The 13728-nt window shown below is 34.2% G+C and overlaps 2 protein-coding genes and 1 pseudogene across 2 annotated transcripts; 2 read left to right on the top strand and 1 right to left on the bottom strand.

Moving 5' to 3' along the window:
- The first annotated feature begins 520 nt into the window (after window positions 1-520).
- Window positions 521-2034, top strand: LOC120115290 (annotated as a pseudogene).
- A 1029-nt stretch (window positions 2035-3063) lies between these two features.
- On the bottom strand, window positions 3064-4171 carry LOC120115248. Its single transcript, XM_039136002.1, has 2 exons — window positions 4074-4171; window positions 3064-3883 (listed from the first exon to the last, which is right to left on the bottom strand). Exons 1-2 carry the CDS (start codon window positions 4169-4171, stop codon window positions 3064-3066), a joined length of 918 nt encoding a protein of 305 aa, XP_038991933.1.
- Window positions 4172-6655: 2484 nt separating this feature from the next.
- LOC120115249 (double-stranded RNA-binding protein 1-like) lies at window positions 6656-8470 on the top strand. Its single transcript, XM_039136003.1, has 5 exons — window positions 6656-6911; window positions 6991-7225; window positions 7372-7470; window positions 8033-8216; window positions 8332-8470. Exons 1-5 carry the CDS (start codon window positions 6672-6674, stop codon window positions 8468-8470), a joined length of 897 nt encoding a protein of 298 aa, XP_038991934.1. The 5' UTR covers window positions 6656-6671.
- Window positions 8471-13728: the final 5258 nt, after the last annotated feature.

Below are 13728 nucleotides of genomic sequence, written 5' to 3' on the forward strand. Positions count from 1 at the left end.
TCTAATTATAGGGTGTTACTTTATTGAATCCTCTAATTATTAAAAGTTTTAAAATGGTCCTTTGATTACAGGTCATTGTTTTGTTAAGTCTATAAACTATTAAAAGTTATAAAATTGTCACTCAACTACTTTTATGTTTCAAACTCGTCTTTTTTTGTTAAAAAAATTGATGACAATCTAAGTTGGACGCTAATATATTAACAGAGATGTGATAATCATTTGAAATTTTAGAGTCATTTTATCATATCACAACAGCTCAATCTTCTATTAATATAACAGAAAAAGACAAGCTTGAAACATTTTGTAACTTTTAATAACTAGGAACTCTACAAAGCAATGTTGTTTAGTACTGAGGACAATTTCGTAACTTTAATTATCGAGATTCAATAAAACAATGTCTTATAATCGGAGATCATTTGTATATTTTCCCCTAATAAATATACATAAAACAAATTATTAAAATGTCATATCGGGCCAGGCTTCATCTTGGTGAGCAATTCCAGGTGGAGTCCCATCTAGTTTAATCCATTTCCCGCTATAAAATGTAAACAAAGGGTATCCGAACGAAGAAGAAACTGCAACTGAAAGCAAAAGAATCCCAATATCAAAAGGACGATGGAAGGATTCGTTTTGTTTTTGGTTGCAATCGTTTCAATGGGAATGGCAATGAGTCAGGAGAATTCAAGCTGGAACGTATCGGCTATGTACGTGTTGGGTGATTCTTCAGTGGATTGTGGAGCCAACGCTCTCTTTTACCCAATCTTCCATTTAAACCTCTCTTTGCTCCCTTGCAATGGCTCCAATTCCATCCTTCTCCCCTACCTTCTTGGTAAATTTCTTGCTTTCTTTCTTCTTTCTGCAATTCTGTTCTTGAAAACCCCATTTCTTGAAACTTTGATTTTCCCGAACGCATGCAGCTAACAAGATGGGTGTACCATACGCCGAGTCATTCTACACCCAGAACGGAACCATCGACGGCTTGCTGAGAGGCGTCAACTACGGCGCGGCTCACGCCACGATCCTCACCGCCAGCAGCCTCGGCCACCAGTCTCTTAACCACCAGCTGAGACAAGTGTTCGAGACGGTTCAACTATTGCAACTTCAACTTGGTCACGAAAGCTCTAGCCGGTTCATCAAATCGTCAATTTTCTACCTCTCGTTCGGCAAAGACGATTACATCGATCTCTTTCTTCGCAATTTCTCGGGCGTAATGGTTCATTACAACGACCATTTATTTGCTGATATTTTGGTTAACGAAATGGTGCATGCCATGATGAACTTGTATGATATGAACGTGAGGAAAGTTGTGGTGATGGGATATTGCCTTTGGGATGTTCCCCAAGTTCTTTCTTCCAATGGCAAGCTGATGATGCTAATGGAACAATGGGTTGTGTTGAGGAGATTAATGAAGTGATTTTGAAGTATAATGTACTGCTTGAAGACAGCATTCTTAGGCTCAATGATGAGTTGCCCGATGCACATATTGTCTTCTGTGATATTTACCAAGGACTCAACAAGATCGTATCTTTTCCACATATTTTTGGTATGAATCCTTGTTATTTTGGATCAGAGATTTAAATTGTAGTTGCTGTCACGTTTTTTACTGCGTTACGTTTATTACGATTGCAGACATAGCAAACGTTATTGCGATGATTGCGGGTATCGCAGTCATACAATGACAGATTCAAACGCACCGCCGCTATTTAAGTCCCTGTTTTGGGTGATCATATCTTGATGTATTTGATGTTTTTTCTCTTAAAAACAGGGTTTGAGGATGCAAAGAATGCTTGCTGTGGGCTTGGTTTGTATGGTGCAGAGATTGGGTGCATCACTTCAGATATGGCCTGCAACCCTGTTTCATCGAATGTCTGGTGGGATCTGTATAACCCAACACCACGAGTTAACTCATTGCTGGCTCGACATGGTCGGGTCAAGAACTTCTCTCCAACATTTGTCGTCCAACTACCATCCATGATCTAGTTCACACTCCAGAGCCCCATCGTCAATGATTTCTTAAACGTTGGGATTTCTTTGTTAGGTATTCCACTCTCTGGAATTAGCTGAGAATCGGTGTAATTTGCTGTCACTTTCCCGGGAAACTGCAGGTCAGCCTTGATAGCTGTCCCAAGTTAAAGAGAATGAAGAATATGAAACTCCATATGTTAATCTGTCATGTAAATACTACAATTTGAAACATTCTTTTCCTTCTGAATTTGCTCTTTTCTTAAGAGATCGAGGTGGTAATTAATGATTTGGCGAGTATGGAGCTTAAGGCTCGATTATGCTATGTTTTGATCTCTAATATCAAACTATGATGTTAACATGTTCTGCTATGTAACTTGATATGTAAGTAAGCTTAAACATGACACTATATTGCCCTTTGAAATCGAGTGTCAGATATATGTTGCATGCCATAGACTCCATTTCAGCTCATGTACGAGTTCATTATGAATCATTTTGGGAATGTTGGAGGTACGTGTGTAGTTGGTCTTTGGCGATGTTGGAGAGTATGACCATTTATGCTCCGATTTGATAATGTTGTAGGGATTAGAGCATCCAGAGTCACTTATGTTCCATCGAGCTTAAAATAAGTTATAATTCAATTGTTTACTGACTAAGAAAGACTACACATTCATGTTTGATGTGAACGATGTGCCATTTGATAATATAAACAATGGGAGGCTTGATAATGTTTATCAGGTGTTAACGTAGTTGGGGTGCTATTACTTTGCTTGTGCTTAGTATCTGAATGTTGAAAAGTAAGTGGCTTATGACACTCGTGGTTGACACTTTGAGGATAATGTTTAAAGTTTTGTTTCACATCCAATAAACTTGTCTTGTTTTTTGAACACTAACTTGCGTTTTGCATCATATCATTTCTATCAAACCATAAATCCATTGCAGTGCAAAACAAACAGATAAACATTGAGAAATCAGAGCATTACAACCTCGGAATATGGAATATAGAAAACTGTAAACTAAGAATGTTGTTCATCTTGTCATGAATCATTGTCTAAAGACTGCTTACCACTAATTACTGCAATAACATGGCAATGAATGCAGCTAACCTGTTTTCATAAGAAAATTACTTTTGGGGACAAATCTTCGAACCCTAACTTGTTTGCCATTAATGACGTGTTGCGCTAGTTTGTTAGTCCCAACAATCCTGGACATGTCTGCGTGTGACTTTAGAACAACACAGGCGAACAAACGCTGCTTTGGGTTTTTATCCATACAGATTGCCTCCACACGACTCCCGAATTTACCCGCTATGAAACCTTTGATTTCTTTGTTTGAAACCGGATGTCCCCTCGAGAATGTCATAAACAATGTTTTGTCTTCCCAATCAATTTTACCCTCCTTCAAAACCTCCTTGTTTTCATCTGTCGCAGTTACAGAATTGGGTTGACCACCATAAGGGTAAGATCGCTTGTGACCCAAATTTTGTTGGAGAAACGCTGCCTCACACACATCTTTCACAAAACCCTTGATCATCCTTTTAAGGATCTCCCTGTTCTTAACGAGAAACCCCAACAAGATTTCTTGAGAAACAAGTTTGTTCATCTCCGGGAAATCGAGACGGAGCCATGGGAAGATTTGTTGGGAAGAAGAGTAGAGGCATTGCAAGCAGAGGACGGAGTCTTTGGCCAGAGAGAAAAGCGATGAATCAGAGAATCGTTCAAGGTTATAAACCAAGTGTTTGATGCCAATTTTTTCAAGAGTATTCCAGAAGGCAACGATTTTCATTGCATGGAAAGGGTCGGAATTAAGGGTTATAAGTCTAGAATAAGCAATGCGATCGATGTGGTGAAAATCACGAAGTTGTTTGAGGGAAAGCTGTGAAGGCGATGCCATGGCTGCGAGAAACAGAGGGAGAGAGTAACTGCAAAATCAAGAAACAGTTTAGGGAGCAAACTGAAAGCTCAGAGGAGATTCAAAGTATTTAAACACAGAGAAAGAAATAATGTGACCGTTAACCAGAACATTAAAGCCATGTGCTGGCGGAGAAAGGCGGTGAAACTCTCCTGGTAAATTTACATGGAGAATGGATTCGTTGGCTCGTTGCCGATTACGCTTTTGGTTGGTCATGACGAACCAAAGGAATAATGGAATCCTTTGGGGGATCTTCAAAGACCAAATGGTTGTCCAAATTTACTGGTGTAAGTCCCATTTCCAGGCACACCAGTTGTTGCCACATAAAGCACTCGGTGGGAAATAACATTTGGCTTTAGAAATTACAGTATCCATTGGCAAGGGTGAGTTCTTCAAAATCGATGTTGTCACAAACGCTATGGCCGTAATTTTGATCCAACTTACCACTTAACTCTCATTTTAACCATTGATTTTGAAAATTTGCTAATCAAACAATTTAATTATTTAAGTCTGTCAATCAAGTTACATGACATTAACATTTAATTGAGAATGTGACATGGTAGTTCAAAATTTTAGTATAATTACGCATTTGTTCCTTGCTACTTACATATTCTATCAATTTGGTCCTATTTACATATTATATTTGTATTTATCCACAAAAATTCAAAATGTATACCACATGTTGTCTATTTAGCACTAAATAATAGTCTTGATTCAATGGTTGAACATTTTCTTGGTAACGCAAACAACTAAGCTTTCTTTCAAGTGTTAAATCTATTTTAGTTTATTAAAATAATAATCAAATAGATAGAATATATAAGTAACATGGACCAAATGTATAATTATACCAAAATATTTAACTGTTAATTTTTCAGGTACTCAAAGTACTAAAAAGGGCACATGATCCGACCCGTAATATTCGAATACATATAAGTCGCGTAGTCACAAAACTCGAGTATCCATTGATTCGTGTAATAGGATACCCAATTCTTTATTTTTACAAATAAAAAATAAACATATGTATTAATTTCAAGGAGTGAATGATTCTAAGTTGTCATTCTCTATCTCAGTGCTGCTGCATTTGATAAATGAACACAGAAATCCAACACCCGTTTCTTGCAAGCAAACTGAATTCAGATCATCAAGTAAAACCAATTCCAAAAAGTTCATTCAAGAAACAAAATGCACATTACTGCTGCATTTGGGAAGAATGTAGTAGAGATAGATGAAGAAACTCTATAAAATCTGGGGATGTGAAAAAGAAAAAATGGGGTTACTGTCAGATTCTTGAGTTTGGATGTCAGATTCTTTCTTCACTTCTCTCTCCGTTTGTTTCTCGGGAAAAAGAAACTATCAATGATAAGTTCTACCTGGGATTTGCTTATATGATGGTGTGTACATGATTTACATTATATACTAAGACCCTAAAAAGCGTTGTTTTCATTAATTAACTACAAAGTTGGTTGAAATGAAATTTCCATGCATTAGAGTATTAACTTGAATATTCTCAACATCTTTAGGTTATGCAGTTTGGATTAAAAATAATAATAATCAATTCAATTAAAAATGCAATCAAGTACCGGGTCCATGGCAATCCGGTTAAAGGATTTTTTTTTTACTCGGAACCGACCTGGATATGCAAGAAAAATAATGGGTTGGATACCCGATCCGTAACTTTGGGTATTTTTATAATAAATACTTAATATTTTTACACGATCAAATAATTCTGACAAATATTTTTAAACCGTCATAATAATGCCACGTCACCACGTTAGATATGTGACATTGTCACATTATCACTTCAGACACGTGATTTGTGTCACCCAATATTTTAAAATTACCACATTAGCCATAAACGTTGACTAATAGATAACTAATGATTCCTATACATTTAAAGAACATTTTATCACAAAATAAAATATTAAAATTAAATTTATTAAAAATAAAAATGAAAAATAATTATTTAATCAGATATTAATCTTCTTATATTATATTTTTTTATAATCCAATCTGATCTCGTGCATCAACTGAAAACTTGTAATTATAAATCTAGAATATATCTTCCAATCCTAATCTTTCACATGATTGGACGCATTTACTAAATTCAGCGTGGAAAATTAAGGGTAGAGTATACAAATAGTTCCTTTATTATATGGTAATGTTTTATTGAGTCTCTTGCTTATTAAAAGTTACAAAATGGTCCTCCAATTATAGGGTTGATTTGTTGAGTCTATCGACTATTAAAAGTTACAAAATGATTACTTTACTATTTATATATTTCAAATTTGTCATTTTCCATTAAAAATTGACATCTTTTTAAATTGGACGTTAACCTATTGACTAGGATATAATAAAATTTGATCTTAGACTTTCAAACAACTATACAATTCAAACGGTTCTAATATCAAATTTATCTTATCACAACCAGTAGGTTAACATCCAGCTTAGATGATTGTCAATTTTTAATGAAAAACGATGAGCTTGGTAATTTGAATAATCATGTGATCATTTTATAACTTTTAATAGTTAGGGACTCGATAAATTTTATCCTAGAGCTGAAGGATCATGTTATAGCTTTTAAAAGTCGAGAGACTCAATAAAATATTATCATATAGTCAGAGGACCATTTTTATACTTTACCCAAATATTAATAATAGAAAGTACACACACAAGAAACAGATCTCGCGGTTGCCATTTCATCTGCCACTTTTTCTAATACCAAAAGCTTCACAATTTTTGTCATTCTTCACAATCTTTTCATTTCCTTCACTTGTCTCTGCTAAAGAAAAGAAAAGAAAATGTACAAGTCGAAGTTGCAAGAGCTTTGCCAGCAAAGGCAATGGGCATTGCCATGGTACACCTCCATGAAAGATGGCCCTGATCACAATCCTTGCTTCAAATCCTCCGTCTTCCTCAACGGCACCTCGTTTCACTCCTCTGTCCCTTTCAAATCTTGTAAAGAAGCACAAAACGACGCCGCTAAGTCCGCTTTCCTTCACTCCTCCCATTCCCTTGCTGCTGCAAATCCTGTTCAAGAGGTATCCTTGTGTTCTTCCCTCTTTATTTCAGGGTCCACCAGATTAACAAAATGAGTATTCTTTTTCTACATTTTAACAGCCTGAGTTAGGAATGTACAAGAATCTGTTGCAAGAGTTGACTCGGAGAGAAGAATGGAGTTTACCAGATTATAAGACAACTCAATGTGGTGAGCCTCACAGGCCTACGTTTTTCTCAAGCGTTGAAGTGAAAGGACATGTTTTTCCTGGGAAAGGAGGGAAATCCAAAAAGGAAGCTGAGATCAACGCTGCTAAACTTGCTTACACCAATCTAACCAATCTTAAATCATCCTCTCGCATATTTTCTACATTTTTCTACGTTGATTTCGTTTTAATTATTTTCTTATTTTCGAAAATTATTGAATTTAGACGAATTTATAAAATTTTAGAAATGGAATAAATTATTAGCTAGCTCATATTTATTCAATATTTTTCCTTACAGAAGACGTGCAAGTAGAAGGAAAAGAGTTGGCAAATTCCACTACCAATATTGTTAACTCCGATTCTTGCTCTAAATCTGTGCCTGTCTCACTCAAAGAAGGTCTTTTATCTTCTTCAAATGTTACTATTAATGTCCTTAAGCACTGATGTTCTTTTGAGATCAAAACTATTATGACATTGGTTACCTAACCCTAATGTATTAGGATGTATGTACGTTTATTTTTCTAAAGTAGAAATTAGGGTGAGTAATCGATTGAGTCGAGATAACGAGTCATATTTGCGAACTTAAATTTTATCTAAAATTTATTGGGATCGTGTCGACTTGTTCGAGTTTCTATTTAAGTTTAATGACAAATATTTATAATATTACGATACTAATTGATTTTAATTTAAATAGTTTTTTATAACCATATATATATATATATATATTCATATGCGAAATACATATATGAGGGACTCGACTCAAACTTGAACTTGAAATTACGAGTTATTAAAAATTTAAGTCCTATTGTATAACTTGAATTTTGTTTTAAGTTTTTTCAAGTTGAGTTAATAAAATTACGAGTCGAATCAAGGGGAAAAAAAAGGGTGTAGTTTGCTAGTAGAACCTAAGAAATCACTTGCTAGTACCCGTCTCCTGCTGATTAATTTTCCCATTTCAGGCTTCCAAGGGGAAACTCTCAAATCTGCGCCCGGTTCAGACTTAACCCCTGCTGTAGAAAACGAAGAACATGCCAAAGAAGGTAAATATTTTCACCTTGCTCCAATATTCTATTTCTTCATTTTCAAACCACACTTTTTACTTAAATGCCTTAAATTCATTCGTGTGTGGCTTATTGTTGCCTGGTAGATGGAGTTCAAAAAGTGAAAAAGGTAGACAAAGAGGGCTCGAATTCGATCTCTTGTGAATCAACATATGTCGACATCTCCGATCTCTCGATTTTGGACTCGAATCGAGGAGCTATTTACTCAACAACAGGTTCAGAGTTTATCTATGTTACCCTGACATTACATTTCCACAGGGTATCACCGTGGTGCCCATCAGTGAGGATAAATGGGTGGCTGAGAGCTTGGAATTCCCAAATGGAACAGATGATTGATCCATCTGTCTGTAGGTGCTTGTCAGACGTTTGTACTACATTTTTACCCTGAATTTTCTTTAGTATGATGATGTCAATGGTCTATGCATGAAAAATATGTTTTTACCCTAAATTCGAGGTGTGAGATTTGGATGATTTGTTGTTGTTTTTCTTCCTCTACTGATAAAATTAGCTTTTCCAGTTCATCTGTATCATTTATAAACCTGCCATTCAACACTTTGAAGCTAGCATGCAGAAGAGATCCACACACAGTGGAGAAAGACCGAATGTATATGTGTAGGGAAACTTTACCGTTATCACAATCAGCGATGGATCAAGGGAAGTTGACGGGCTCTTAAAAATTTTAAATATTCATGTAATTTAAATATTTTTTTATATTTTATTAATATTTTTTTTTATTTTTATTAAAATTTTGTAAATTCACTTCTAATATAAAATTTCACGTCGGTTCCTATCGTATTTGCGTTTGAAATTTTTTTAGGTGTATCTTAGTTGACTATAATCCATTTTTTTCTTGAACAATAAGGTCATATTTCTGACATGAGAAAATGTCTAATAAAATTGTGTACAACTTTTCTTTTGACTTCTTCTCACTTGAATCAATGGAAATCTCCATTTTCTGCATCATTATTAGAGCAAATTATTTAGGTTTAATTATAAAATAAATGTTTATACTATATTGTTTCTTTAAAGAGATGTTTAAATTTATTTTAATCATCAAGATATCTAACGTTACAAATATCATTATTTTTTTATGTTTGAATCACAACTGACGTTAAAATTTTTCCTTAAGTTACTTATGTCATGTTATAATAATTTTGAAAATTTTATTTAAAATAAAAAATTTAAAAATTATTAATATTTTAGAAAACCCTAATTTCTAAATTTCAAAAAAGCTCCATATTCTTTAATCTTGATTCTAATCTTTTACTTCCACCGGTGATCATCTCCGAACACTGATCCACGCGGTACGGCCATTCATCTATCGTCGTTCACCTCCAACTAACCGAATTAAATCCTTCACCTTGTTCACCGAAAGCGAAAACAAATCTTTCACCCATTTGGAAAAATCAATCACAAACAATTACTGCTTTACAATCCTTCAAACTAAGCTTTAAAATAAAAATTTGCATCGGTTCAGTCCACCATAGATATCTAGAAGATCTAAACAATAAAAAATAGAGAAATTTAGACCGAAGAGTTGGGTAACTGTTGATCTTCACCATTTGAATGCTTTGTTTCTGGGTTTCATCTTCATCGTGATAAACATAAGCAAGTCCACTGTACCTTGTTCAATTCATGCCGGCCATTTCATCGCCGGTTGAGATTCTCAAAAGCATAAATTTATGAAGAAGATGAAATAGAGTCCTCGTTGCAGTGACTGGGGGGTGGGGGGAGGGGTTTGTATGGGGTGGGGAACAGATTTTTTTTTTTTTTTTCATAAAATTTTCAAAATTTGCTGAATACAATGTGTTCTTTAATTTAGGGTAAAATATATAAATAGTCCTCTAATTTTTAGGTTGTTTGCATTTTGGTCACTTAATTTTTGAAACTTGTAATACAATCATCAAACTTTTAGTTTATTTTCAATAAGGTCCCTACTGTTACTTTCCGTTAGTTAAGGATGACGTGGCACCTAACCCCGTTAACTTTTCTGATGTGGCAATAATAGTTTTTTCTTCTTCTTCCTCCCCCTCTTTCATTCATTTCTTTTTCTTCTTTTTCTTCTTAGTTAGGTGTGACTTGTCCCTGTTGAACTCAAACAACAATCCCACTGAAAACGCCCAATTGGGTGGCCAAAAAGCAGAGAGAATATACTTTTACGTCACATTTGTTGGTTCACTTTTTCGCTTTAATTTTGTGCTTGAAGATATGAATTAACGAATGAGTTATTGCTGCTGTAGATATGGTATCGTAACGTTCCCCATACTTAGTTGGCACAAATTAAGGGTTATCATAACTGGGTTAAAGTAATTAGAGAGTACCTCACATTTCCCAGTGGTGGAACTCAGTTTAAGCATGGCGCTCTTCTCTATATTGACTTCATTGAAGAGGTGAGTGCTTAAAATGATTATATTGTCTTCAAACTTCAGTATTTTATCATATCGTTCATTACTGTCTCTCACCCCCATCTTGTAGTCTCTACTTCTTGAACAAGTTTTGAGTTGTTTATAGACATTTTTATTTTATCTTTATCAACGTGTTTGTTTAATTTTCATGAATGGTAACAAAAAGTGCCATTTTTGTAAGTTTTGCTCATTTACAGCTCTAGTCGTTTTATTGCACAAATCTATTTATAAATATTTGATATGAAGAAGAAGAAGAAGAAGAAGGAAGAAGAAATAAGGAAGAAACAAAAAAAGAAAAAAACTATTATTGCCATGTCAGAAAAGTTAACGGGATTAAGTACCACGTCAGCCCTAACTAACGCAAGGTAATAACAGGGACTTATTAAAAACGAACTAAAAGTTCGATGATTGTATTGCAAGTTTCAAAAGTTGGGTGACCAAAATGTAAGTGTCCTAAAAGTTCAGGTACTATTTATATACTTTAACCTAAAATTTAATGACTTTTAAGGATTTAGACACTTAAAATAGTAATGTTTGTAACAATAGATATTTAAATAATTCAAAAAAAAGTTTGAGCAATTATTTAGGGAAAACATTGTAATTTAGGAACTTATTTTGTAATTAACCTAATTATTTATTTGATCATCCACCTACTATTTTGTTTCTATTTCGTTCTTTCAATTATTTATTTTTAAATTGTACTTACTGTTATGTTATGATTACTCATTGTTAAAAAGATTAACGATGTGGTTAGCATATTATTTTTTTTCAATTATGACTTGGCATGATCTTATAGTAACACGTGAATAATATTGTTCATTTTTTAAGTACCGACGAGTAAAACAAAGTCAAAACGTAACCTTAGATATGATTTTAAAAAATAAATTAGATGACCAAAACATAAACACATGAATATTATTGTTAATTTTTTCAATCCAAGTAACTTTCGTCATTTTTTAACTCTAACAAGCAAAAAATGAAAAAGAAAATACAATTTTTTAATATTTCCTCCTTCCCAGTAAGCACACGATGATATAAAAATGTTAATATTTTGTGTTTCTAATTTTCTATCCCTTTAATTTTCCATAATTCTAAATTTATGTTCACCCTATAAATCCTAAGACTTTGTTTGGTTGGATGAAAAATGAAAGGATGAGATATAAAACTGGAAATAAAATAAATTTGTTGTGTGCCTTGTAATAAAGAAAAACGATATGAAAGAATATGGACGGAAAATCATTTTTTTTATGTTTTAACTTTTAATTTAAACATTAAAACTTTCCAATGAAATTAATTTTTTTGATAGCTTATTAACATTTCTATTTGAATTTACAAGGACCACTATAAGTAAAAAATTTATCGGTAAAATATATAAATAGTCCCGAAACTTTTAAGACACTTGAATTTTGGTCACCTAACTTTTAAAACTTACAATACAGTCATCGAACTTTTAGTTCATTTTCATTTCAGTCCTTACCTTTACCTTCCGTTATATTTCACTAACGTGACAGTTAACCCTTAGTTCCTTTTTTTTGTTGACGTGGCTTCTTCTTCTTCTTCCTCTCTCTTTATGGACATCTTCTTTCATTCTTTCATTCTCTACACTACTATTCCTTCTTTCTTTCTCCATTTCACAATTCTTCATTAATGGCAAAAACCTCTCAAGACACCTCCAAAATACACAATTTCCACTAGACCCACAAAGTTGGAACTGAAGACGACGACTATGTCGAACAAGGCTCAACACTCAAGCACACATCTTCAAACCCCAATGATCAACAACACAAGAATCATGCAGAATCTCTTAAACCTAAAACCCATGTTGGTGCTCCCACACCCAGGAAGAAGAAGCTTCAAGCAGTCGCCACTACCAGGCTCCGAGATGTTCTCATTTCTTTTGGGAAGAACTGTTTAAACCCGCCCTTCGGTAGTGGTCTCGGACCTCGAGTTATCGGCACCATTTTCGGTTCCAGACGTGGCCATGTCCACTTTGCTTTTCAGAAACAACCCGATTCCCTACCAGATTTCCTCGTTGAACTCGGCACCCCCATTAGCAGTCTGGTTCAGGAAATGGAATCCAGGTTGGTACGAGATTACTCCAATAGCTGGTTTGGAGAGCTTATTGTAATGGAAAGAAATGTGGGTTTGCAACCAGAAGGGACTGTGGGGCTAAAGAATGGAACATTTTGAAAGCCGTGGAACTATCTTCATGGGAGCTGGGGTTCTACCGACGACCGAGACGCCTGAGCCGGCGACGGTGAGCTTATGTATATAAGGGCTAATTTCCAGAGAATTGTTGGGTCTAGAGATTCTAAAACTTTCTATATGATGAATCCTGATAGTAATGAAGCTCCTAAACTTAGTATCTATTTGCTCAGAGTCTGAAAATCGCCATGGAAGCTAAGCATTTTCAATGTGTTTTCGTTTTCAGTTTTAAGAAGGGGTATACCAGGTTGATTTTTTATCTTTTAGATATGAGAAATGGAAATGGGGATTGGTTTCGACGAACCAAAGAGTCAGAAACCGCCATGTTATTTTTTATTATTTTTGTGTGAAAATTGATTGAGAGAAATGAGAATGGTGAAAGCTTCATATAGACGAGCTTGGAATCAAGTTATGTTGTGTTTGTGTGCGTCAGATAGAGAGAGAGTGGAAGAAGAAGAAGAAGCTACGTCAGCAAAAAAAAAGTTAACAGAGGGTTAATTGCCACATCAGCAAAATATAACGGCAGGGACCAAAATATAAATGAACTAAACAAGTTTCAAAAGTTCAGAGATTATTTATATATTTTATCCTAAATTTATATAAGTACAATCAAATCATAATTAATAAATTTGTATAACTATGATTAGAATTAAATATATGAACTGAAAATTGTAAATAAATTTGAATTTAATTTATAAAATGAAATATTCAAATTAGTATGAATAGTTTAACCAAAACAATCCATAACAACAAATAATGTTATATTAATAAATTTCAAATCATTAAATAATGAATTTAAAAAAATATTATAATCAAACAAAACCTTAACTCTTTCTCATATGATGTGATGATTGTAATGAACCTGTGGATCAATGGATGTCCTCAGCAATTTTTATTTGGCAATTTCCAAGAAAAAAAGTGATTACATTGGACTTAAAAGGGAATTTCAACTTTAGTTTCTAGAGTAAGCTATACAATCAGTAT

Source organism: Hibiscus syriacus, unplaced genomic scaffold, assembly GCF_006381635.1.
Source record: "Hibiscus syriacus cultivar Baekdansim isolate YM2019G1 unplaced genomic scaffold, ASM638163v2 tig00110260_pilon, whole genome shotgun sequence".
In the NCBI taxonomy this organism is placed as follows: domain Eukaryota; kingdom Viridiplantae; phylum Streptophyta; class Magnoliopsida; order Malvales; family Malvaceae; genus Hibiscus; species Hibiscus syriacus.